At 49.4% G+C, this 26,257-nt stretch overlaps 2 protein-coding genes, 1 long non-coding RNA gene and 1 other non-coding gene across 6 annotated transcripts in view; 1 reads left to right on the top strand and 3 right to left on the bottom strand.

The window, feature by feature from the left end:
- On the bottom strand, nt 1-14,085 carry ISM2 (isthmin 2). 3 transcript variants are annotated; one of them, XM_049612412.1, is made up of 6 exons: nt 13,435-14,085; nt 6,618-6,860; nt 4,965-5,340; nt 3,180-3,320; nt 2,844-2,927; nt 1-1,666 (listed from the first exon to the last, which is right to left on the bottom strand). In XM_049612412.1, exons 1-6 carry the CDS (start codon nt 13,558-13,560, stop codon nt 1,149-1,151), a joined length of 1,488 nt encoding a protein of 495 aa, XP_049468369.1. In that variant the 5' UTR covers nt 13,561-14,085; the 3' UTR covers nt 1-1,148. The 3 variants fall into 3 exon arrangements, with proteins under 3 accessions (XP_049468369.1, XP_049468370.1, XP_049468371.1); XM_049612413.1 differs by lacking the exon at nt 13,435-14,085 and adding an exon at nt 13,009-13,118; XM_049612414.1 differs by lacking the exon at nt 13,435-14,085 and adding an exon at nt 7,592-7,666.
- LOC125909314 (uncharacterized) lies at nt 11,578-20,317 on the top strand. The gene is made up of 2 exons (XR_007453650.1): nt 11,578-11,702; nt 19,863-20,317. It is a non-coding gene; the product is annotated as an uncharacterized LOC125909314 (long non-coding RNA).
- LOC125910470 (U6 spliceosomal RNA) lies at nt 18,653-18,758 on the bottom strand. The gene has a single exon (XR_007453980.1). It is a non-coding gene; the product is annotated as a U6 spliceosomal RNA (small nuclear RNA).
- SPTLC2 (serine palmitoyltransferase long chain base subunit 2) overlaps nt 19,359-26,257 on the bottom strand; it is a 107,769-nt gene continuing 100,870 nt past the window's right edge. The window contains exon 12 of the mRNA XM_049612408.1: nt 19,359-25,299. Coding sequence (XP_049468365.1) covers nt 25,180-25,299 — 120 coding nt within the window. The 3' untranslated portion in view covers nt 19,359-25,179. The remainder of the gene's footprint in view (nt 25,300-26,257) is intronic.

Below are 26,257 nucleotides of genomic sequence, written 5' to 3'. Positions count from 1 at the left end.
TTTGAAAATAAAGTGCTTTATTGCTGAGGATCACAAAGAGCTTCAGGGCGGCTGTCTAGGGGCTGAAGTTCCCACCTTTTGGAGCTTTTGTGAACAGGATGGTGGGGACTTCAGCCCTTCAACCCCACACAAGGCAAGGAAGTAAGATTTTGGGGGTGAGGAGGGCAGGGAAGAAGCACCAGGTTTGCTAGGTGAGCCGATTATGTGCATCTCTTCCCAGCTCTGAGCTCAGTGCATTCAATGACATCACCTCGGGAGTGTCAAGTGGGCCATGGTGGGAGCCTTTACAAACACCACAGAAACTGCCCAAATCTGGGCTTCCCTGCCGCCAACCCCGAGCTGAGAACTGGTGTACCAGCTCACCATGGTGCACATCCTCCTGAGCTGTTCTGAGCCCACCCAGACCTGGCAGCTGTGTCCATTCAGGGCAGTGCCATCCAGTTCTGCACATCCCTACAACCTGGACAGAGCAGAGATTGCTGGACAAAGAAAGGGACCTGAATTGGTTGACCCATTCCCAGCCAGGAGCCGGCCCTGTCTCGGCCACCTCAGCCTGTCTGTCCACACTGGGCCCCACGGGTTGACTTCAGCCCTAACCAAAGTAGTGTCCACTGAAAAGCAGCTCGGAGTTGAGGAGAACCTGTTAGGGCCCCGGTGTGGGTCTGTGGTGGCTCCCAGCAGGGGTGGGACAAGAGGGCCTCCCGCAACCAACCAGAGATAAAGAGGGCTGGCTGCTAGGCTGGCTGTCAGCCTGACAAAATGCAGCTGTGGCACCACAGGCCCTGGGAATCACGACGTGTGCCCAGAGCCAGGGTGGAAGAGCCCAGCTCAGAGGGAGAGGGAGGAAAATGAGTGGCCAGGCTGGGACAGCACCTCCCAGGGGGCAGGAGAGGGCAGCCCCCACAGACACACACTTCCCCCCTCCCCCATCACCCAGAGACCTTGGGGGCTGAGCTCCCTCCCTCAGCCTGGGCCCTGTACACCCCTCGACCTTGTCCCCAGCCCCACACCGACACCTGGGGTGCTGACCTGCCTTGGGTTCACAAGCAGAGGGCCCGCGGCACCAGGCCGGCCGGCCTCACGGGGTCTGGGCAGAGGCAGGGTGAGGGGTGTGCAGAGGAATCTTCTCCAGAACAGCAGCCCCCTGGTTAGTACTGCTTGGCCTCCTGCAACTGGGCCAGGTACTCCTCCTCGGGAGGGTTGTCGGCGCAGGCCCGGCCATTGTTGGGAGGCCGCACAGCGTGGTAGCGGCTCCAGTCCCCCTTACAGAGGATCCAGGGCAGCGTGTCCACCTTGAAGTGCAGCTCAGGTGAGAAGTCGGTGCTGACGAGGTCAGGCGCACCGGCGCCCTTGCCCCGAGTCAGCAGCCGGCTGCCCGCATCGTAGCAGCAGTGCTGGGCGGCCAGGGTGCTGCTCTCCACGGACAGCAGCGAGCGCAGGCAGAAGCGCGCCGTGGGCTGGTACACGTCCAGGTGCTCTCGAGGCCCGCTGGCATCCCTCCACTGGAAGCTTCGGCCCCGGTGCTCATCCTGCAGGCTCACCGCGCTGTACACGGCCTCCAGCGGGTACGCACATGGGCAGCTGGGCAGGTCCTGCAGCACCTGACTCAGGTACTTGGCTAGGAAGTCACTCTTGCAGTTCAGCCACTTCTCACAGCTATCCACATCTGCAGAGGGGAGGGGAGCCAGTCAGCCCCGCGGTGGGGTGGGGGCTGATCAAGGGCCAATGCCTGGAGAAGGCCCTGCAGCGGAGCTGAGTGCAGCCCAGCTTGGCCTCCTCTGTTGCCAGATAAGGGCTACCACACAACCACCCAGGAAACCCGGAGCCAGAGGCTACGGCTCAGAATGGATGTTGGCCAAGGGGCTGGAGGAGGAGCCTGGAGGCTGTCTGAAGTGCCAGGTGCTGTCCCTTTATGTGCTGGATGGTGGGGGAGATCTGGGGTCTTGGGGAAGGAGCTGGGGTGGTTGGGCGCAGGAACCGCTGTTTTAAGCAACTGGTAAGAAAGCGTGTCGGCCCACTCTCACCTCTGCCCACTGTGACCCCCTCCATCTATGCTGTCTTCCTCCCTTCTCTCTACCTTGGGAATGTGGCCACTGACTCTGGCCACGCAGAAGGAATGGCTCTTTCCTCCTCGCTCCAGAACTTTGGGGCACACTCTGCAGCATCGTGCTCAAGTTGGTCGTGTGTGTCTCTCCCCCTAACACCCGAGCTCTTTGAAGGCAGATCCTGGGCCTTAGTCTTCTGGGAACCCCTGCCCTGCACAGTGCCAGGCCCACCACGCCAGCTCAGGGAGCTTCATAGTATTGAGCATAGGTCCCACCCGCAAGGGGGCCTGTTGGCAGCTGCCTACCTCTTTGTGAGGGGCAAGTGACACCAAGAGACAGGGATGCAGAATGTCCCAGTGAAAGTACCGTCTGCTCCAAACTGCTGGAAGGAGCAGTCCTGGAATTCTGGCCCCTAAACTGTTTCTGACAGCACCCCTTCCCACACAGAGCCTACCCAGGAGCCTCCAAGAGCACCCGGGAGTGGAAGCCAGAATGTCCCCATCCCTTCCCGCAGCCAGGGAGAATATGCCCCACCAGATGGATCTCCAAGCTCAGTGGCTCCCATCAGGATGGTCTTCCCAGCAGGAATATCAGGTTGGGAAAGGCCAATGGCCTGGCTAGAAATGACAGGGACTCAGAAATGACAGGGCCTCTTTGCTGGGGAGACTAATCTTCCAGCTGGAACATGTACTCTGCCTCAGTGGATGGGGGTGAGATTCCTCCTGTGCAGTGATGCTCCACCCTCCCGAGAGAGGTTCTCCCCAAGCCCCGAGGAGCAGGGCCTAGCTCCCCACTGACCTGGGCTGAGCATGTCCGTAGCATTGTGGGCCAGGGGCGGCCACCCCTCACCGGGGAAGCCCGAGGGGTCCTTGTCCTCGGTGCCTTTGGGAAGAGAGGAGGCCAGGCTGGTGGGGCCCCAGGGCACCTCTGTGCTCCCAGTGGGGAAGCCCAGCCCTCACTAGGCTCTCGGTGCCCACAGCATCTGGACTAGGCCTGGGACGAGGCAGAACCACCGTGTCTATAAGCTTCCTGCATCCCTTCTCCAGGCCCCACCCTCAAACAAGGCCCACATTCCCAGGGGGCCAAGCCCAGAGTGTAAGCCTCTGCCTGTGTAGGAGCTGGGGTTCGTCTCACCAGGACAAAGGGGCAGGTCGCAGGCACGGGACTCGGTGGCAGTGCAGGCGTAGCCGCAGGGCCGAGTCCTCCTCTGGCTGCCGCTGCCGCAGCTCCCACTGCAGGGAGACCAGGGGCTCCACTCCTCTTGAAGCTCATAGTCTGGGTCAAGGCAGGGAGCCAGGGGTGAGTGAGCACAGCCCACAGGGCGCATTGGTGCAGATTAGCTAAGGGTACCCCTTCCTCAGGAGGGTGCCATCCGTGCCAGGGCTCCCAGCCTAGCGGACGAAGCACGGGCTGGACTTCAGCCCCCACCTGTCCCTCAGCCAGGGACCCTTGCATGGTAGACACCCATGTAAATCATCAGGTGGCTCTACAGACACAGCAACAATCCCAGCCACCCACTCTGTGCCAACACAGCGATGAGAAAAAGATATCTGGGGCTGGAAGCTACCTGACCACTGTCAATGTGACCCTGGGCAAGTCCCCCTATGTCTCTGACCTAGAGGGTTTTTTTTTTTGTAATTTTTTAATGTTTATTTATTTTTGAGAGAGAGAGAGAGAGAGAGAGCAGGGGATGGACAGAGAAGGGGGGGTGGACAGAGGATCCGAAGTGGGCTCTGCACTGACAGCAGCAAGCCCGATGCAGGGCTCGAACTCACAAACCGAGAGATCATCACCTGAGACGAAGTCAGACGTTCAACCAACTGAGCCACCCAGGCACTCCTCTGACCTATAATTTTTATCTTAATTAAAACCAAGGCTGACAACACTTCCCCAGCACTGGGGACATTAAGGAAAGTCCTGACTTTCCATGATAGGGACCAAGACCTGGTCTGAGGAACCTGAAATACACCATGACTGCACCCTCAGACCTCTGGCTGTTGCAGGCCTGAGGACCCAGGGGGCTCTGTGGAACCCCCAAAGTACTGACATACCCAGCTCTCTCCTCACTTCCCAGGCATGCCAGAGCAGGTGGGCACCAAGAGTTTAAGGAAAATTAATGGAAGAAAAGCTGAAAGGCATGAAAACTGTCAATTTACATCATTTTGGTGAACCAGGGAAAGCCTGCTATGCCTTAGTCTTAATGATGGCACCGCTGTCCAAGGATGAAATACCAGGGCTCTAGGGAGAATGGCTGTAACTGTCCATGAAACACATCTGTACCCAGGAAAACCTGAACGACAACAAGAATGGCTGTCATGGGAGCTGGCCAGATGTTAGGTGGTATTTTCTGATAGTCTGTGCTATGTTGTTTTCTAATAAAAATAATAAAAATAGCCAATAATTAGTTTACTACATGCTGGCACTTTAAATGTATTAACTCAATACCCTCTACACCCAATCTTACGTAGTTAAGGGTTGTGCCATTCTCCATTTTAGAGAGGAAGTAAATTAGGCATAGAGAGATTAAGTAACTTGCCCAAGGTCACTCAGCGGGTAAGCAGCAGAGCCAGGATTCAAGCCCACACAGTCTGAAAATGAGGTCAGTTATGAGTGGTGCGGTTTATCATATTTCCCAATTTGTTGGAAAGTGACAGCTATGAATATATATAAAATTAACAAACGTCGATTTGCTTAGGGGGTCTCAGGGCTGTTGTGAAGGTCAAATGTTTGGGGGAAAAACAGATTTTGCAAGCTATGGATAATGTTGCTATTTAGCAGATGATGGTGTTTGTACAGGCCTAAGCTTCTGGCCTTCATAGCTGCCCCTGCTCGGTGAAGCTCTCAGGCCTCCCTTTAGCCCCAGTTACTCTCAGAACTTCCAGAAGCAGCAGCCGGGGATGCCAAGGTGGGGATGCTCACCATAGCCGTCTGGCTCCTTGAAGGCCCAGTCCCCAGGGGCCAGCCAGCCCTGCTCCCAGCTGCCTGTGGCCCCACTGAACCCAGGATCCTCCTCCTCCTCCTCTTCCTCCTCGTTGTCCTCCTGGTCCTCACTCTCACTATACTCTGCAGGGTAATCCTCCTCCTCCACTTCTTCCTCCTCCTCTTCTTCCCCTGGGGCTCTGCCCTTGAGATTGGTCCTCCCCTCCTCGCCCTCCAGGTAGCTCCAGAATAGGGGCCAGAAGAGCTCCTTGGCAGACAGCCAGCTAGAGGCACCCTGGGGCCAGCGACTGCTGGGCTCAGCCAATAGGTCCATCTCCACCTCGGCCTGGGGATCCTCCACCACCTCGATGGTCACCTGCAGAGGGTCAGACACAGGCCGGCCAGTGAAGGAGTGCTCAGAGCAAGGCTCCAAGGAGAGGAGAGATGACACGTGTGGGGGCAGGGGCAGAGGACCAACCTTTCCTCCAAACCGGCTCATTCTCTTGGCCAACCTTCCTGGCTTCCCAGGGCACACGGGGTCACAATTTAAGACTTGGCTGTGCATCAGAATCCCCTGGATATTCCAGACTCCTTGACCTAACCCTAGACATGAATTTAATTATCTGAGGTGGGGCTAGGCATGGTGGCTCTAACATGTGCCAAGGGTAGAGACCCACTAGTTTAAGAGGAGCTGGCTGTGAACTCTGCTGCAGGCTGCCCAGAATTAGGGGCCACTAACAGCCTTGGGTCTCGCTGTAGGGCTGGAAAATGGTAGCAAAGAGAGCAAAGTCCCACAGCAGCCCTGGGTGGGGCGGGGGTGGGGGGGCTCTCATTCACCACATTGTGGACGGGAAATAAGTAACATGAAATCATTTACATGAAAGTGAACTTTGAAACATTGTTTTTGGCTATTATAAAATAATACGAGAACGCCGAACACAATTTGGGGGAAAACCAGCAAAATATAATGAAAAAAATTAAAATCACCCCCACTCCATCTCTGACAAATAACATTTTGATAATTAAACTTCCAGGTTTTACACATGCACGCACGCGCACACGCATACACACAAACTTTTAAACAATTTTAGAATGTTAGTTTCTACACTTCCTCCTTGCCTTTTCTCTTTTGATGAAAGTGTTTTGCAAACTGTAGGTGCTGCACAAAATGCAGAACTCTTATCATCAGGGATTGAGGACTGGCAGTGGAGAATGTAAACTGGAATCCCACTGGCTCCATAAAGCCCCTCTGGCGGGCAGCCCCCTACCACGAGCCCACCCCATTCTGCACACAACCAACCCTGCAGGAAGGGTTGGGTCTGGGTAGGGGCCACAAGTCGCCCCTTCCCCATTTCCCTAGAAGGCCCTGCCATTCACAAAGCTTCCCCACTCCTTGGGTCTTCATGACAGCCCTACCAGGCTGGTGCTGTTTCTCCTTTGCTATGGACTGGAAAACACAGGCTCAGAGGGCCACATGCCCTGCTCGGCCCGCAGCTGGGAAGTAGAGGAGCAGCCCCCACTACTCTGTGACCCCCAAAAGAACCCCCGCCCTCCAAGGAATACAGGATGGGGACGCCTGACCTCAGGATGGAGCTGGTCAGCCCAGTTCCTCTCTAGGTGTCCACTGGGCCTATGCCCTCCTGTAGCTCTCACCTGGATATTGGGGTTTGGGGCAGTCAAGTCTGTGTTGGCCAATCCTGGCAGCTTCTGCAGCTCCAGCAGCAAGGGAGTGTCCTCCAGGGTCCTTGGCATGGACGCCTTGTCCAGGCTCAGGGCTGCTGGCTCACTGAGAGCCCGGCGCCTATGTTGGCGTGGCCCTGCCTGGAGGCGGGTTCTGGGGAGCAGGGGGGTCCTCTCCTCTTCCCTAGGAGAGCTGGGATCTGGGGAGGCTGAGACCTGAAGGAGAGAGAAGGGGAGGAGGGGGTGATTGGGGTCAGGGCTTACCCCAAATGGACCCAAAGTAGGCAATGCAGGAGTCTTGGGGTCTGACCAGGCCACAAATTCACCCTGTGACCATGGATCCAAACATACGTGTTTTAACGCCTCAGAGAGTAAATGAGGCCATGTGCACAGAGTGCTTGGACAAATGGTGCCAACGTGAGGCATAACAGGGGGGCTAAATCAGGTTTCTACACGTGGAAGAAACATAAGCCAACCTCCTCATTTTACAGATGAAGAAACTGAGGTCCATAGAGGGAAGCATGTTGTTTAAGGCAGTGTTTCCAAGTGCAGTTCACAGACCACATGCCTCAGAACCCCCCAGGGCTCTTGCCCAGGAACAGATGGCGGGTCTCACAAGTCAGGGCAGGAAGGCCCAGAAAGGCTGACAAGGAGGGTAGTGGCAGACCTGGGCCTTCCCCCAGCAGGCTCCCCTGTCACTGACCCTCCCAAGCTGTCCACGTGAGGGCTGTGTTCCTTAGCATCTCTGACCACTGCTACCTTCCTCCTCCTGCCCGTCTGGGACCCAGCGCCTTTTCCTAGTTCAGGTGCCGTCGCAGCTGTCTGTCTGCCAGGTAATTCCCTCCACCAGCCAGTGCCCATGGGGTCCACACCGTGACAGTCCCTGCCTCGGCTCAGATAGTAAGTGAAAGACCCTGGTTGTCTCTGACTCCAGCAGCAGCCCTCACCTGCTCAGACAGTGGGACACTGGGGTGGCCATCCACCTACTTCCAGGCTACAGCCATTGCTCAGGTCTCTACAACAGGACAGAGGGGGCACTGTCCAGAGCTGCCTTATGATGTAAAGCATGCCCCACCCAGGCCACAGCCTTGACTCCACTTCCCATCTCATACCTAAAGCCATGTGAAAAAACACAGGTCTGGACAGTCAGATCAGCTTGGGTTCAAATCCTAGCTCTGCCTCTTACTAGCTCATTCAACTTGATCTGCAAAATGAGGATAATTCCTACCTGGAAGGATTGTCAGAAATTTATTTATCAAACACTTACTTCCACAGCATGTGTGTGCCAGGCACTGTTCTAAACACTTAATCATTCATTTCATTCTCCCAACAACCCTCAGAGGTAGGTGCTAGCTGTCATCCCCATTTTGACAATGGAAACTAAAGCACAGAGAGGGCAAGTAACTTGCCTCAGGTCACACAGACATTTAGTGGCAGAGCCTAGGATTTGAAACAGACAGCCTGGGTCCAGAGCCCATTCTCTCTCTCTCTCTCTCTCTCTCTCTCTCTCTCTTTAAGATTTTATTAAGTAATCTCTACATCCAACGTGGGACTCGAACCCACAACACTGAGATCGAGTCACACATTCTACCAACTGAGCCAGCCAGGCACCTGAGAGCTCACACTCCTTAACTGTTTTGCTCTGACACTACAGGCAAGAGTGTGGAGAGTCTATTTCACAAATCAGGGGCTTATTCAGTCTAATTTCTCACTATGACTTTCTTTCCTTGGGTTGAAAAAGAGAGTCAGAACCTTTGGCCTCTCCCCTTTAACCCCCTCCTTCGGTGTTGCCCAAACACCTGGTTCCAAGGCTCCTGCACTAATCACCATGGCCCATCTGAGCCTGGCCCTGGAATCTGTTACTGAGTCAAAGTGCTCTGGTCTCAACAGCCAGGCCAGACAAGCAGAGAGGACGGACAGATGAGTAAGAACAACTCATCTCCTTCACTGACCAGTCTTGGAGGCCTGGAACATCCTCATATGCTGCTTTCCTGGCAGCTCCCACTCACTATGCCACCAAAGCCCTAACTGTCCCGGTGCCTTGGCTCAGTAGCTCCTCTGTCTGCAGCCTCAGGACTGCAGGAGTTCAGGGTCTGCAGCCTTTCTGGCTGATGTGGATATCACTGCCTCGTGAGTGGGTAGTTAAGCAATGGTTCTCATCTGAGAACATTTGGCAATGTCTGGAGACATTTGTGGTTGTCACTTGGAGAGGGGTTCTACTGGCACCATGTGGGAGATCCTACAACACATAGGACAGCCCTCACAAAAATCATCCAGTCCAGAATGTCAACAGTGCTGCAATCAAGGGGCACCTGGGTGGCTCAGCCGGTCAAGCATGGACTTCGGCCTAGGTCACGATCTCATTGTTCCTGAGTTAGAGCCCTGAGATGGGCTCTGTGCTGACAGCTCAGAGCCTGGAGCCTGTTTCAGATTCTGTGTCTCTCCCTCTCTCTCCCTCTCTCTCTCTCTGCCCCTCCCCCACTTATACTCGCGTGCTCTCTCTCTCTCTCTCTCTCTCCTCAAAATAAATAAATTAAAAAAAATTTTTTTTTATGTGTGCCAGGGTGGCTCAGTTGGTTAAGTGCCGACTTCAGCTCAGGTCATGATCTCACGGTTCATGGGTTCAAGCCCCACGTCAGGCTCTGTGCTGACAGCTCAGAGCCTGGAACCTGCTTTGGATTCTGTGCCTCCCTCTCTCTCTGACCCTCCCCTGCTTGCACTCTGTGTCTCTCTCTCTCTCTCTCAAAAATAAATAAACATTAAAAAAAATTTTTTTTTTTTTAAGTTTTTTTAAAAACAGTGCTGCAATTAAGAAACCCTGCTCTAGGGGGCGCCTGCCTGGTTCAATTGGTAGAGCATGTGACTCTTGATCTTGGGGTTGTGAGTTTGAGCCCCAATGCTGAGTGTAGAGATTACTTAAATAAATAAACTTTAAAAAAAAAAAAAAAAAGGAAAGAAACCTTGCTCTAAAGTCAGGCTGCTTAGATCTGAATCCCTGAATAGTCTGGTTTCTGACCTGTGGGACCCTGACGGGACAGAACCTCTGTGAGCATCCTTATGTGTAAAATGAGAACAATGATGGGAGAGAGCTAGCATCCAGCAGGGCTCAGAATATTCATTTCCAGCCCTCTCCAACCTCTAGGCCATAGAAAATCCTGGCTAACCACCACAGCCACACGTCACAGCCACCCTTCTCTAGAGCTGCTTAGAGCCCCTGCTCTGTGCTTCAGGCCCCAGAACTCTCAGGAGTGGAGTGGGGCCATGGGTCTTAGTTTGGGTTTCTTCAGAAGCCAATGCTGACACCAGAATTCAAGGGCATTCCTTTGGAAGGTGATCCCAGGAGACACCAGCAGGGAGTGGGGGAGTGGGGGAGTGGGTCACGGGTGGGAGGCAGCTAATAAAGAATGCTCCATCAAGTTAGTGACCATGGTGGACAAGTGGAGCTCAATCCTACTGGTCCCAGAAGTAGGGAGCTGGGCTACATACCTGCAAACCTCACCAGTCACTGATTGCGGGCTTCTGGGTGGAGGAGAGGATTTGTTCCCCGGGCACCTCAGATCGGTCATGTACAGCTGAAAACAGGCCCTCGTGCCCGTGACAGCCCTCAAGCAACTGGACACTGGCAACAGGGAGTAAGGCAGAGATACGGGCAGAGCCCCCTGAGCCCTGACCCGTGAGTACTGTCTGAGCACATCTTCTCTACCAGGCCTGAGCTAGGCCCTGGATGTGCCTTCTGTCACCCCAGCCACCCCAGCTAGAGTGCAGGTAGGACTTTGTCTGCTTGCTTCACACAGTATCCTGTGCCTGGTACACGGGAGGAGCTCAATAAATCACTGCTGAGTGACTGAATGAACACTAGCACCCCAAGGGGTGAATGTGACTGTCTCTATGTTAATGATGAGGCTATGGAGGCTCAGAGAGGGTAAGGGATTTACATAAAGTCCAAGGTTGTAATAACATAGAGGCTCGGCTTCAAACTTAGCTCTGCCTGAGAGACAGCCACTCACTAGCTGCAGACCCGAGGCTTAGTTATTAGACCCACTGTCTGTTTCCTCGTCCCTAAAACAAGGAAAACAAGACAAGGACCACAAAATGCTAGGCACTGTGGCTGTTCGGGTGGTGTTTGGATCCTAACCAGAACAGAAGACACCCAAGGCAGAGTTCTGTCATTCTTTCTTTGCCTGTCTAGTGCCCAACAAACCCTTGTGTTGTTTTTTTTTTTAACTATGTTATGAGTTTGAATCTCTTTTTAATGTACAGAAAGAGGAGAGAGAGAGAAAGAGTGAGCATGAGTGAGGGAAAGGCAAAGAGAGAGACAGAATCTCAAGCAGGCTCCGCACTGTCAGTGCAGAGCCCGATGCGAGGCTCAAAGTCATGAACTGTGAGATCATGACCTGAGCCAAAATCAAGAGTCAGATGCTTACCCGACTGAGCCACCCAGGCGCCTCACCCAACAAACTCTTGTAACGACAATGCCACACATGTGTACGTCCAGTGCTTTCTCACCCAGCAGGCCATCTGACAGAATGGGTTCTCTTATTCCCATTTGACTGTGGGAGTAAACTGATGCTCAGCAACAGGCCTGACCAGAGAGAGGGTGGCACATTTTGTTCACGATGTCAATGATTTCAAGACCTTTCAAGACTTACGATGAGCAGGCTGGGGCATGACATACAAAGATGGACCCTGAGGTCCCGGGTCTAGCTCTTGAAATGACAGACCTGGCTCCCAGTCTCAGGCTTAATGTCTCTGTGCCTTGATTTTTTTCATCTGGAAAATGAGACTAACACCCATCCAACACCCATGGGAACAACACCGAGGGGCCATATGTGCTTCAGCTTCGTCATAAAAGTCTCTGGAGTTGTCATTTATTGCTGACATATCACCTAAGGCCCTAGAAGAGCAGTCTGCATTATGTCAACATAATGTCTTAACTACCACCTTGATTACATAACAGCTTTAACACACATCACATGGACTTCTGAAGCAGTATTTGAACTGGATGGGATCACAGAGATGACTTAGCCCCTTATTTTAAATGTCAGGAAATCATCTGAGGTGAGTCATACCTGAGTTAATGACCCACTGAGACCAGAACCCCAGGTCCTGGGCTCTAAGCTCTGTTTTTCATTCATGGCACTAATTTAACATATGTTTGAGGGTTCCACCAGGCCCTATACTGGAGCTGGGGGTATGACTTTGGCTCTGAAATAACCTATCCTCTAGACTGGTCTCGGGGGAAGATCTGGCAAATATATCAAAAATAATCACAATACAAGGCAGTAAGTACTAAAATAGAAAATATGTCAAAATGAGTAGGAAAAAAATGCCAATTCAATTAACTTTATGACCACTGCCACCTCCACCTAGGAGGTGGGACTGGCCAGGGGATGTTCACTTCCTCTGGATTTGTCTACAGCAGTGGTTGTCAGCAATGGTGGGGGAGAGGGGTGTCCGTCAGGAAACTCAGGGCAATGTCTGGCTCTGTCCGGCAGTGGGTGCTACAAACACCTAACAGGTTAAGGCCAAGGATGCTGTTAAATGTCCCACAAGGCACAACAAAGAATTATACAACCCCAAATGACAGGACTGTGGAGGATGAGAAACTCTGGTCTACAGGATGTAGTCTCAACAGGAGGCAAAAAATCTTAGATATTACAATGGTTTGTAACATACCCAAGTGCCATGATACATAAACAGTATAGTCATGAAATGGTATATCCCAATTTCAGTGGGAGAGGCACTTAGGGGGGAAAAATGTCTAAAAGGCTCCTTAGAAAGGCAGCGTTGAAAAAAAACGTGGATAAAACACCAGTCCACAGAGACCTCAAATGCAGGCGGTGCTTCCCGCTGCCTCTGGAGGGCCTCAGCAGCCTGGGCACTGCTAGCAGCCCAAGCTCTGGTGCCGCTCACCCACCGGTCTCCTGCACGCACCCGGCGGGGCCTCTCAGTGCCTTCGTCTGGAAAATGGAAAGAACTACTCTGGCCTCCTCCTCCTAGAACAGCTCAGAGCCTGGAAGGAGCCAGGACCCCCTACCACACCAGCCCGCAAACCTTGGAACAAGTCGGGAGGGTTTTGTCCCCAAGGGGACAATCCACGCAGTGATGGCTGGACTGTGGACCCCTGGTGAAGGGAGACAGGTGTCGACAGACCGTGGTTCCTCTTCGCGTCTAAACTACTCTTCCCCGACTCGCTCCTCTGTTTTCGGTCGCATCCCCAAAGCCCACTTACGGGCCACCCAGAAAGTGCCCCCCACCCCCACCCCGCCACGTCTTGGCGACTTCTGCTCTTCCAACTACATAGTAATATCAAGGTCCCTGGCTGATATTACTCTCCAGCAAGTTGAAAGACCCCACTCACTACCTCATCTCGTCTCAATTCACACCCAAAGGGACTCCAATCTTTTGCAGGTTTGATTTGAGGCTGCACCGGCCGTTATTCGGCGGGTTGAACCTCAGCAACTCCGCGCAGCGTCGCGTTCCCCTCCCACCCTCCCGACTCCTCTCGGAACGCGCCCCCCGGACAGGGGGGTTGCAGGAGAGGTTCGCTCAGGGCGAGGCGGCCGCAGGTGGGAGAGGCCGGGCCGTTCGGGGCGTGTGGGGGGAGGTCCGCGCCCGGCCCTCTGCCCACTAGCGCAGTCTGTCCTCGGCCGGCCAGCCAGCCACGCGGTCGGGGTGGGGGCTTGGGGGGGGGAGGAGTCCGCCGCACCTGGTCCCCGCCCCGCGCCCGCCCTCTGAGGTCGCCGCTCGCGCCCGGGACCCCGCGCCGACCCCTCTCCCCGCCGCTCACCTCCGCCAGCCTCGTGGGGCTCCGGGGCCGCGGCTTCCTCAGGGGGAGCGCCCGGCCCGCGGCCAGCAGCGCCGCCAGCAGCACCACGCCGAGGAGGAGCCCCGCGCGGCCGGGCAGTCGAGGCATCGTCTCCCTGCCGGCGCTGCTCCGCGCCGAGCCTCCGCGCCTCCCGAGCCGCTCCCGCGCGTCCGTTTGCGCCGGGCCTCGCCTCCTCCAAGGGCGGGAGCGCGCCGGCCGCGGGGGGCGAGGGGCGGGGGCGGGAGGTGGGGGAGACCGGCGGTCGCGGGGACGCGCGGGGCGGGGGAACCGTGCGGCTCTCGGGTCAGCGCCCGGGATGTCTCCGCCCTTCCCGGAGGGGCGGCTCCTCGACGCGCCCGGACAGTCTCGGCTCCCTTTGATCTGGCCGCCTCCCCGCCCCCTGTCCCCGCCGCTGGTGCAGTCGCAGCCCCGAGCGAATTCCTGTTCGGGGGACGTCGCGACCGGCCGGCACGGCGCGCTCAGGCTCCGCACTGCCACTCCTGCGGGTCGCCCTCCCCGCGGGCGCGCAGACGGCGCGGGGACACACGGACCCCCAGGACCCCGCGAGCGGGGAACGCGCCGCAGCCCAGCGTGAGAGCCCTCCGGCCTGGGGCAGATGTTTGTTTGTGCCTCGAGGTAGGTTTGCTCAGGGAAGAAGGCCGGGAAGTAACTCCTCCAGGGCTCCCCGAGCTCCCCAGCTGGAGGTGGAGCCCAGAAAAACACCTGCCACTGTGCACCCGATTTCCTCAGGATGTTCTCAGAGCACAAAAACCGAGAGAGAGTTGAGATTCAGATGTGAAGATAGAGCCCCAGGAGCACAGCAGCAAGACACGTTGAGGGAGTGGTCAGAAGATCTAGCCCGGCCACTGGGTGTCACCTAGTTTTATCCCGGATAAAACAATGGGACCACCCACTCCCTCTAGCGAGACTCTTGTGCAGGGATCCTCACGTGTAGCATATGCGGGTCATGAAATAAAACCTCAGCTCGTGATAAAGATCAGGAACCCTGAAGGGCAGTGACAATTTTAGTGGCCTGGATGGGGGCTGTGAGGGAATGTGAGCGCAGTGATGCAGGGTGGGGGCAGAGAGGTTTGGACAGGTCAGTGAGGAGCTGTGGGAAGACACTAGGAAGAATGCCTATTCAGGGACCACAAAGGCTGCCTGGTTTCAGGGCAGGAATAGCAAATCCCTGGAGGTGCTGGGAGGATGGCCAGGAAATATGCCATAGGGGTAAGTCTTGGGATCTGGGTTTAGCCAAAGTGGAAAACTTAGGGGCCCAGGCACAGTTCTGAGAAACGATTCCAATCCCCAGCGGCACAGGCTAGGGCTCTGCAGTGTTTTGTTTTGTTTTGTTTTTAATTTTTTTTTTTAATTTACACCCAAATTAGCATATAGTGCAACAATGATTTCAGGAGTAGATTCCTTAGTGCCCCTTACCCATTTAGCCCATCCCTCCTCCCACAACCCCTCCAGTAACCCTGTTTGTTCTCCATATTTATGAGGCTCTTCTGTTTTGTCCCCCTCCCTGTTTTTATATTACTTTCGTTTCCCTTCCCTTATGCTCATCTGTTTTGTCTCTTAAAGTCCTCGTATGAGTGAAGTCATATGATTTTTGTCTTTCTCTGACGAATTTCACTTAGCATAATACCCTCCAGTTCCATCCACGTAGCTGCAAATGGCAAGATTTCATTCTTTTTGATTGCCGAGTAATACTCCATTGTATATATTTACCACATCTTCTTTATCCATTCATCCATCGATGGACATTTGGGCTCTTCCATATTTTGGCTATTGTTGATAGGCAGTGGTTTGAATAGTAGTGCATCACAGGGATTACACTGGGTCTGGAGTTGGCCACCAAGGTTTGAATCCGGCTTCTACCATTTACTAAGAAGTTGATATTATTGGACAAGTTCTTTGACCTCTTGGTGAATTTGTCATTTATAAAAGTGGGGGAGTGGGGGTGGGGGGGTACCTACCTCACAAGTGTAAGAAGTAAGTAAGAATCTATGCTAAGGATTCTTATTAGGGTGCAGTTACCATTTTTTGGTCAAAAATGCCAAATATTGGCAATTTCATGAGGTTCAACCTAGTAAGATGCTTGGTACATGGTAAACATTCAACTGTTAGCCCAAAGAAACCTGCATTTGAGCACCTGCTTTGTCATACTGTTGTGTTTTTTTTTTTCTAGACAAAAAGTGAGACTACCTTGTTCTTTAGCATTTAAAAAACAATTTTTAAACATTTATTCATTTTTGAGAGACAGAGACAGAGCACAAGCAGGGGAGGGGCAGAGAGAGGGAGACATGGAATCTGAAGCAGGCTCCAGGCTCTGAGCTTAGAGCCTGACACAGGGTTCGAACCCATGAACTGAGAGATCATGACCTGAGCTGACATCGGACGCTTAACCAACTGAGCCACCCAGGTGCCCCTCTTTTCATCAAACTTTTACACCTTCTGCCAGCTCAAAGTCAGAGCTCAAGTTCATTCATTTGTGCATACCTGTCTGAGTCAGTCACTACCACTGTGCTCCAGGCCCCTCTCCCCCTTACCTGGACAGCTGTAGTAGCCTCCTGACTGGTTCTGTTATATCCTCTCCTGTTCTCACTGCCTCCTCATGAATGCTCTTGGTTATCTTCAGTGGAAAACAAGGCATCGTCTACATACAGTACATGCTTCTGAGTTCATCTGATTCTCCTCTTTGATTCTTTGAGCTATTTTACAGCCCTATATAGGTTGTAGGCAAGAATAACAAAGTAAAACAGTTATTACATATGGAAATGCAAGTTATGTCCTGTCCTCTGAGGTTCATTTGACCTCCCAGTATAGAAGAAACCAGTTTTGCCTACATTTTTTTTCTTAATTTTTATTTACTTTTGAGAGAGAGAGAGAGAGAGAGAGACAGAAGCGCGAGCAGGGGAGGGGCAGAGAGAGAGGGAGACACAGAATCTGAAGCAGGCTCCAGGCTCCGAGCTGCTAGCACAGGACCTGGTGCAGGGCTCGAACCCATGGACCGTGAGATCATAACCTGAGCCAAAGTCAGACACTTAACCGACTGAGCCACCCAGGTGCCCCCAGTTTTGCCTACATTTGCACATCCATTTCAATATTCTTGATCTATAAATGTTCTTGTTTTTCAGTATCTCCTTTGATTGCTTATAATATCTTTACCAGTTTCCTCATTTGGGAGTTAAAGAAAATCTTTAACTCATGTTCATTTTTATATCTGTAAGAGAATCATTCTGTTTTTTTGAAAAGTATCTTTTTAAAAAACATTTTTAATGTTTATTTATTTTTGAGAAAGAGCACAAACCGAGGAGTGGCAGAGAGAAAGGGAGACCCAGAATCCGAAGAAGACTCCAGGCTCTGAGCTGTCAGCACAGAGCCCAGTGTAGAGCCAGAACCCACGAACCATGAGACGTGACCTGAGCTGAAGTCAGACACTTAACCAACCTAGCCACCCAGGCGCCCCAAAATTATCTTTTGAAAATCCTGTTGGATGCAGTTCATTCCTACCTTCCCAATCTTAGCTCCCTGGCAACCACTTATCCCCTCTCTGTCACCATGGGTTACTTCTGCCTTTCTAGATTTTTGTATTAATAGAATCATATTTATGTTTTCTTTTGTGTTTGGTTTATTTGAGCATGTTAAGACTCATCCATACAGTTGTAGGTATCAGTGATTTGTTCCTCTTCATTGCTGAGCAGTATTCCATCCCATGAACATAATACTACAACGTCCTTGCCACTCACAATGACAGCATTTGGATTGTTTCTAGTTTGGGGCTGGTGTAAATCTAGCAGCTGTAAATATTCAAGTGCAAGTGTGGGCATGCTTCTCTTAGGTGGATGAAATCACTGCCCCAATCTGCCAAATTGTTTTCTCAAATGGCTATACACTTTGTATTCCCATACCTTTGTCAACACTTGGTATTGTAATTCTTTTTAAACTCAGCCATTCTAGGGGCACCAGGGCGGCTCAGTCGGTTAAGGGCCTACTTCAGTTCAGGTCATGATCTTGCAGTCTGTGAGTTCGAGCCCCACATCGGGCTCTGTGCTGACAGCTCAGAGCCTGGAGCCTGCTTTGGATTCTGTGTCTCGCTCTCTCTCTGCCCCTCCCCTGCTTGCACTCTGTCTCTGCCTCTCAAAAATAATAAACATTAAAAAAAATTTTTTTTTTTTAACTCAGCCATTGTAGTGGGTAGGTGAGTAGTGGAATCTTAGTGTAGTTTTAATTTGCATTTCCCTGACAACCAGTGATGTTGAACATTTTCCCTGTGCTTTTCTGGCCATTAGCACATCTCCTTTTGTGACAATTCTGTTCAAATCTTTGGGGCATCTGGCTGACTAGGTTTGGAAGGCACGAGACTCTTGATCTCGGGGTTGTGAGTTTGAGCCCCACGCTGGGCATGGAGAATACTTAAAAAATATAAAATCTTAAAAAAAAGTGTTCAAATCTTTTGCCTATTTTTTATTGAATAGCCTTGCCTTATTGAGTTTTAAGGTTTTTTTTCTGGATAGAAAGCCTTTATTGGATATGTGTTATGCATGTTTTATCTCAGTCTGGAGTTTGCATTTTCCTTTTGTGGAAACTTGAAGTTTTCATTTTTTTAAGTTCATTTATTTATTTTGATAGAGAGAGAGGAGGGGCAGAGAAAGAGGGAGAGAGAGAATCCTAAGCAGGCTCCATGCTGTCAGCCCAGAGCCCGACGTGGGGCTCAGTCTGACGAACCATGAGATTATGACCTGAGCCGAAACCAAGAGTTGGATGCTTAACCAAGCCACCCAGGCGTCCCTTGAAGTTTTCATTTGGATAAGTCCAGCTTATCAGTATTTCTGAGCCATGCTTTTTGTGTTCTAAGAAATCGTTGCCTAATCCAAAGTCACAGATTTTTCTATTTTCTCTTGGAAGTTTTATAGTTTTTATGTTCAGATCTTTGCTTTAACTGTTGCATATGTGAGGGAAGAGTTGAAGGTCATTTCCCCTAGATATTCAGTTGTTCCAGCACCGTTAGTTGACTAACTGTACCTTCCGCATTGAATTAATTTGGCACTTTTGTCAAAAATCGACTAACCATATATGTGTAGGTCTATTCCTGGACTTTCTTATTAAGTTTTAAATTTTAATTCCAGTACAATTAACAGTGTTGTATTAGTTTCAGGTGTTCAATATAGTGATTGAACAATTCTATACATCACTCAAAAATGTGGAAGTCTTCACAAATCCGTGTGTCATCCTTGTGCAGAGGTGTGCTAATCCTCTCTGTACCAGTCCAGTTTTAGTATACGTGCTGCCGAAGTGAGCACTATTTTTGGACTCTATTCTGTCTTATTTGTTCAATATGACCATCCTAATGCCAAATGCAGTCTTGGTTACTGTAGCTCTGTAGCAAGTTTTGAAATCGGGTAGTACAAATTCTTTTTCAAAATTGTTTGGTTATTTGCATTTCTATGTGCATTTTACCAACTTGCCAATGTCTACCAAAAAAAAAAAAGGACTCTAGTGGTGATCTTTTTCAGCACTTGCAACTCCACACTGGTTTTCCCCAATGCATAAGATAACCCCGCACCCTGACAGCCCAGGGCAGCAAGCCTCTGCCCCCTCTTCATCAGCACCACCTCCCCCCACCCCTGCACCCCAGCATCCTTCCCTTTGCTCACAGAGCATCAGTCACACTTTCTTTTGGATCCTTCATGCCTTAGAAATGTTTCTGTATCACCTCTGTCTAAACCATACTGGTTACCTGTTTTTATCATGCTCTTTACTTTTCCTTCACAGACTTACCAGTTTGTAAAATGATGTATGTGTCCGGATGCTTATTTGTTTGCTGCTGGTACTGGTAATGCTAGAGCCTGACATGGAAATAACACTCCATATTTATTGGTTGAATGAATAAAGGCGGAGATAGCTTTCTGAATAGTTTATTTGGGCAAAACAATATTATTTGCATGGGATGATTCTTAAGTCATTTCAAGTAGTCCCCCTTCAGTTCTTAACATGTGCTCTCAAAACTGATAACTGATACACCTGACCCAACCCATTATTTATAGCTTCACAGTCATCCAAGGTAAAAAAAAAAAAAAAAAAAAATCATCTGGCAAAAAAAGGTAGATGGGGATAAGGGAGAAAGAGAGAAGAGTGACATTTTAACACAGTACTAGAATTTAACATTTTTTATTTACATTTCCCCCTCTCACACTTTCTCAGATTAGATAAGCATCCCAGCAATGGAGAGGGGTTATCACAGCACCTCTTGCAAAGTCCAGCTTACAGGCAAATTGGTCAATGAAAAAAACAAAAAAAACAAAAAAAAACAAAGGCCAACAAAACAAGATCTCAGCTCCCCATAAGCTATCTCTCTGTTCTTATTCTCTTTCCCCCTTCTCTTAATGTTTGCTATCTTTCTACAGAGAGGGATCATCAAGACTGTATGGACATGCTGGCTGAATTGACATGGTGATTTCACCAGTATCCTGTAAAGAACCATCAAGGATGCTTTTTATCACTCCAACCACTGGTTTAACATCACTGAGGGAACATGACCTGATGTTAAGGGTGAAGACAAGTTACCATCCACCCCAGTCGGGAATATGTCCCACACTCCCTTTGAAGGCCTGGGCCAAGCGACCAAGCTTTGCACAAGAAACCTGAGAATTGTCAGAAAACGCAGGCTCTGAATTGACTCAAGGGTCCTCACGCATGGAGGGATCCACTTATCCATGGAGATGGCAACAAGGCAGGACACTTAGCACATCAGGGTATTGCTCTTGTCTTTACTTTCCATTCAGCTTCCCCACAACCACTCCAAAGAACAGAGCTTTGGGTATTGCTTCAATAAAAACGTGTAACAGCAGTTTAAGAACCACTGCATTCTTTAGGATCGGTTTATAATAACTCATCATACCACAAAGAATCACAGTTTAAGGCCATCTATCATGTGCACTGTGTAGTAAACAAGACCTTGCCCACAGCACCCCCATCAAGCCACCTCCAAGGGTGGACTGCCAGACCCACCAGAGAAGACTAAACAACTTCAGTAAGTATCAAGCTAACTCCTTTGGTTTCCACCTAAAAAAGACTCAGTCTATAGCGAAAGGTGCTTGGAAAACAGAAGTCACTGGAGATGACAGAAGGGGCAACATTGTCCATAAAATTAAAAGCAAAAGGATCATTGGCTGGTCGTGGTGTCTCTTCTGGATGAGAAGGCAGGAAGCCAATCTTCTCATTAGGCTATCTGGGCACACGGGAATTGGGCAGGAGCCCAAACACTACATTTCCTGTGGTCAAAGCTGAGGAGAAGATAGATATGCTTTTCTCCGAGTGGAAGGGATTTTGATTAACCGGCTTAATGGATTAAGATGCCTGCGGGGCACTGAGCTTCCGTGTTAAGCAGGTAGCAGTTTATCTTACGTTCTTGGGCTAAGCAAATAGCTGCTCAACAGCCAAGAAGAATCTTTTGATTTTCATGACTCCCCGCTTCACGACCCCTTCGGCCTATGTTGATTTTACCTGTGGGAGACGGTCAACAGTTCTGAACTTCATGAAGGCAGACAGAGGAAAAGCATTACACTCTTTCCCTTTTTCTAACCGCACAGGTTATAGCCACCAAAGTCCATGGTGGCTTACCTAGAACACCAGGGAAGGAAAGACACCCTGGGAATTCAGTCCCAGCCGTTCTTCACACAAGAGAGCCAGGAGACAGTCAGTTGTATTTGATCTCCTGTCGATGGTTTTGCCACATCCCGACAAATTCTTACAAAACAAGAATTGCCCAAATTCTTTTTCTTCACTAAGCTGCCCAATCTGGTATGATTGGGGCCAGAGCCTTATCAATTTGGAAAGGGGGCGGGGTGGGGGGAAAAACAGGGAGGTAGTGGTAGATAGCGTCCCCTTTTCCCCCTTCCCTGAGAAGCCAGGAAATCTCTCCACGTAAGCCATTTTCTCCTGGTTTTCACGAACAGAAATGAAGCAGAGCATATTAAACACCAGGAAGTTCAGCTAGACTGTAATAGTCATAACAAACTTAGATATAAGTTCCCTCAAGTAGGGCAAAAGAAGCTCACTAGCTCCCCTGAAAGGTAAGGCTGAGTGTCCCAAGAAAAGAGTATCTGACCTAGCGATCCTCCAAACACAGCACCACCACGTATGTCTTCTCTGGACTTGAAATTCTAACAATCAAGAATCGGAAGGTAGAGAAAGAAAGGCCAAATATAGGAGGGAGGGATTACAGAGAAAAATCATTGGCAGAATATTCCATTCCTGGGCTTCTGAAAGGGCACTGAGCAAACACCTAGCCCTTAGCAGTTGTATAGGGTATTTCTGTTCACCTTGCATGACTGAATCAGGAAGAAGGATGCTGTGACTTTCTGAAATTCTCACCCTATCATGAAAACTTAAGATAGTAACTACAGGACTAAGATGTCAAGTTCTTCAAACAAGCAAGCAGTATTTGGGGGTTCTGGAGATGATTTATTTTTTTATTTCTTAGAGCGTGCACATGAGATGGGGAGAGAGGCAGAGGGAAAGAGAATCTTGAGCAGGCTTCACGCTCAGCACAGAGCCCCACGCGGGGCTCCATCCCATGATCCTGGGGCTCATGACCAGAGATGAAATCAAGAGTTGGACGCTTACCCAGGCGAGCCACCCAGGTGCCCCCAGACTAGGATGATTTTTTTTAAGTTTGAGAGAGAGAGTATGAGGAGTATGCATGTGAGTGGGGGAGGGACAGAGAGAGAGAGAGAGAGAGAGAGAGAGAGAGAGAGAGAATCCCAAACAGGCTCTGTGTTGTCAGCTCGAGCCTAACTCAGGGCTTGAACTCACAAATCATGACATCATGACCTGAGCTGAAATCAAGAGTAGGACACTTAACCAACTGAGCCACCCAGGTGCTCCTAGGGTGATTTTTAAAGGGAAGAAATTTTCTAGAGCAAAGCAAAAAGTTGAAGTGCTCCAAAGACCCCAGTCCTGAAAATACTCTTTGCATATTTACTTGCTGTAGAGCGTATGCCATATTCTGGGGTAAAGCTTTTAAAATAAAGGCAGGAGGAGAATCTGCCACTGCCTCTTGATCCATTCTTTGTGATTGTGATGTCTCCTAGGTATAAATTTCCTGGCTTCTGATGTGATCTGCAAAAAAAAGGTCTTATAAACCTGAAATGGATAAAGGCAATGCTAAATAGAAAGAGGGATGAGAAAAAGTGGTATGTTTAGCCCCATCTCTACTGATTGACTCCGATTCTCAGCTTTGGCAGTAATAGTTAGCTGCTACCTGTTTGCATCCCATCAGATTTGTGAATCAGACTGTGTTAAACCATGCATCAAACAATACCTATGTCTACTCATTCCCAATGACTGTATTTATATATACACCTGTATTTCCCCAGATGCTTGGTTAAATAATGATACTTGTGATATGACTGGACCCTAGATTTGTATTACAGTTTCCAAGAAGAGACAACCAGCGTGTGTAACATTTTGTTCTCTAGAAAGCAGATATCCTGCTTTGCCTCACAGCTTTGTCTCTTCAAAAATAAACTTGTAACTTAACTACATTTATCCTGACATAACTTTGCACCAGCAATGTGTGTGTGTGTGTGTGTATCTATATATATAGATATATCTATATATCTATATATATCTATATAGATAGATATATATAGATATATATATATATTTAAATGCCCATACTGACATTTTAAATTGCAGTGACTTCATGCAAGCCAAAGTAAAAAGAGTAGCAGGTAAGTTCATTGCTTAAAGTTGGTGACTTTTGCAAACCCTACAAATTTGATAGTAACTACAGTGCAAACTCTGGTGCTCTAGTGGGGTTCTGTGGTGAGGAACTAGATGTAGGGGAAAGGTTAGCAATGTATTTTTACAGGACTAGTTACTTAGTTGACACAATCTCTTTATTTCCATTTACACATGCTAAATATAGTCCCTGCATTTCTACTTGCTTCTTTCATTCACCCTTTTCTATTGTTTAAAAAAGTAAAACAAAACCTTGGAGTATTTCAAAGGCTGAAGGCTCTCAAGATGTTGAGAGTGACCAAAGGTAACGTAAGACATGAAAACAAAACTTCCCCAACAATCATATTGCTTCTGTCCTCCCCTACGTATATCTGCACAAACACCACAGCTGATGACAAGATACCCAGGAGAATTTGGACTGAGTATTTTTACCAGTTCAAGGAGTAATTTCAAAAACAGAGACGTGCAAAACTACTTTCACACAGTATTCTTCCATTCTGTTCCCGATCCTTCCCCCATAATTACTTGATGGCTACTAAAAGACAAGCTCATTTTGGATATAATAAAGTCAAAAGTCCTCTTCACTTAAGCTTTGGTCAACAGAAAAAAGTAAGAGCTTTAACACGGTGGTTTTCAGATTTGTTCTTTGGTCAGGCAGTATAAAGCTCTCTGAATGAAGTCCCCTTACCTGCAAAGAGTCGAAATAGAGGATCCCAGTTTAGCAAAGAGATACAGGTGTTCAGGATTGCTCAAGAGGAAAAAAAAAAAAGAAAAAAGAGAGAGACCCTAACCTCCAGATGCCAGATTAGAATTGTCTTAGGACATCAAGAATAACAAAAGAGAACTAGCAGTCAGAAGAGTAATATTTAAATGGGTCAGCTTCTAAAAAGGGTAAGTTAATAACTTTAATCCTTAAAGAGGAACATGACAAATGATTTCTGAGTAGAGGATTTACCAACATTTTCCTTTATCAGTTTAAATCTTAATCTGGACCCAGACCCAGGCAGAAAAGTAAACAGTATGAATCAACCACAGATGTTCCACCGGGAGTAATCCGTTCTCTACACACTGCCCCGGCCCTCTGACCCCTGCAGGATGGCAGGTCCCTCTGCCAAACAGCTGTAGACACAGAACACACAGCGAGGTGTGAGTCAGCTCCACCACAACAGGTCTGACCAGGGTGGGATGTGGGTACTTTCTGAACAATTTAAGTGTTTTAAATAGCAAGTGGGAGTGTTAGTTTAGAGCTTGGGGAAAAACCCAAGAAAGTGGACATAGCCCTCAGACGGTGACCATTACAAAGAAACATTTGATGGTGAAGGAAGAAATCATCTGGTGACCAGAACAAAACGGAACAAGACCAAGCCTTGGGAGGCTGCTGGCCAGAGGGAGATACATAATGAGGGGCGGTTTTAGCAATGTTAGTGTTTAGGTTTTTCTTAAACGGCTAAACTTGAGATGAAAGGAACACTTTGGTCGAATCCTTGACAGGTTAAATAAGGATTCTGAGGTTGGTGGCCTCTGAGACCTGGATGGGAAGTAAGCGGAAGGCACTTGCTCCCTGGGAAGGAGGGCCGGGTGAGTCTCTAGGCTGTAGTGCGGGGGACAGCAGGAGCTTTTGTAGGGCCAAGTCTGCAGGCGGGCGGGGAGAGGGTAACGGCCTGCGTGGTTAGCCAGGGACAGGCTGGGGTCAGCGTGATTTCACAAGGAGAAGAGTTATAAAATAAAACATTTTTAATGGACAAAAAAGTAGAGTGGGTCACCTCTTTTTTGAAAGGTGAAATGTAGCAAAGGAAGAATGTGAAGCAGTTTTTTACTATTTACAAAATGCCATTTAGAGTGAGGTGGCCACCGTCAGTAGTTGAGGAAATGTCTTTCACGTGAGATGGCCACAGAAGTATGGTTCCTGGAACTGGCTCAGAAAAGCCACACACTGTCCTGGTAGGAAGAGTTCCTCCAAGGGAGCACCAAAAAGGCTCAGTCTTCTGTTTCTTCATATGTAGTCTCGTCAAAGGGCCTGTCCAGTAGAGGTACCAACCGATGACGGGAATACTTCAGTTGCAATAGGTCCCCAACTTCATCTATCTCTTTTAAAGCCTAAAATATGTAAGAGCAGAGGTTAGTCAGAGCCAGCAGGATGCAGGCATGCCTGGTGCTTTATTTTTCTAAAAACAGTCATGGCAAGATTATCCTTTATGAGACCATTCGTGTCTAGTGCATTTACTCTGATCAGACTATAGGACAGCTGTGGAAAGAGCTGCTTTTTGAGCAAGAATGTCAGGCTGGTCATGAATAATGGGTTGTGAATAGCAATTATGCAGGATAAAGGGTATAATTCATCAAAGGACATTATGCTTGGTAGAAAAAGGAATATGCACCCTGAACTTGTCAGCCTGGCTACGACTATCCTCTCTCCTTTCGTATTCCAGTACTTGTTGTTTCTATTATTAAAATATAAGAAAACCGATGAGAGGTCTGTGTTGAGATGCCTTCTACATGCAAGATGAAGAGAGCACCCAAGGTGGACTGCTGATCAGACTTAGTAAGAAAAAGAGGAAGCTGGGGCGCCTGGGTGGCTCAGCCGGTTAAGCATCAGACTTAGGCTCAGGTCATGATCTCACCGTTTGTGAGTTTGAGCCCCGTGTTGGGTTCTGTGCTGACAGCTCAGAGCCTGGAGGCTGCTTTGGATTCTCTCTCTCCCTCTGCCCCTCCCCTGCTCCAACTCTGTCTCTCTCTCAAAAATAAACAAACATAAAAAAAAATTAAAAAGAAAGAAAGAAAGAAAAAGGGGAAGCTGTTAGGAGACTCTGGGTAGGTAACGGACAAGGTGTAAGTGAGGGAGCAAGAACAGACAGAACCAGGATTTAAACTCAGGTATGAGTCTGAACTCCAAAATCCTAATCTTGAGAGATCATCTTGTCTTCCCATCAAAACTAATTAGCTCAGTATAACTTTCTTTCTTGTAAAACTTGCTCTTTTGTTTTTCAAAGAAATTCAAATGCTAAGATAAGTTATGAAATGAAAAGTCTCTCCCTGCCACCCCGCCCTTTTTTTT

This window comes from Panthera uncia, assembly GCF_023721935.1.
Source record: "Panthera uncia isolate 11264 chromosome B3 unlocalized genomic scaffold, Puncia_PCG_1.0 HiC_scaffold_1, whole genome shotgun sequence".
NCBI lineage: Eukaryota > Metazoa > Chordata > Mammalia > Carnivora > Felidae > Panthera > Panthera uncia.
Note: the sequence above shows the minus strand (reverse complement) of the source record. Positions and strands in the feature narration are given on the sequence as shown.

Bases quoted from the DNA above. Each gene is read 5' to 3' on its own strand.
- ISM2 (XM_049612412.1), bottom strand. From the start codon at position 13,560: ATGCCTCGACTGCCCGGCCGCGCGGGGCTCCTCCTCGGCGTGGTGCTG. The intron at 5,341-6,617 runs GTGAGAGCTACA...GACCCTCTGCAG, and splicing joins CCCCAAACCCCAATATCCAG to GTGACCATCGAGGTGGTGGA. The intron at 2,928-3,179 runs GTGAGACGAACC...CTCTTCCCAAAG, and splicing joins CGACCTGCCCCTTTGTCCTG to GCACCGAGGACAAGGACCCC.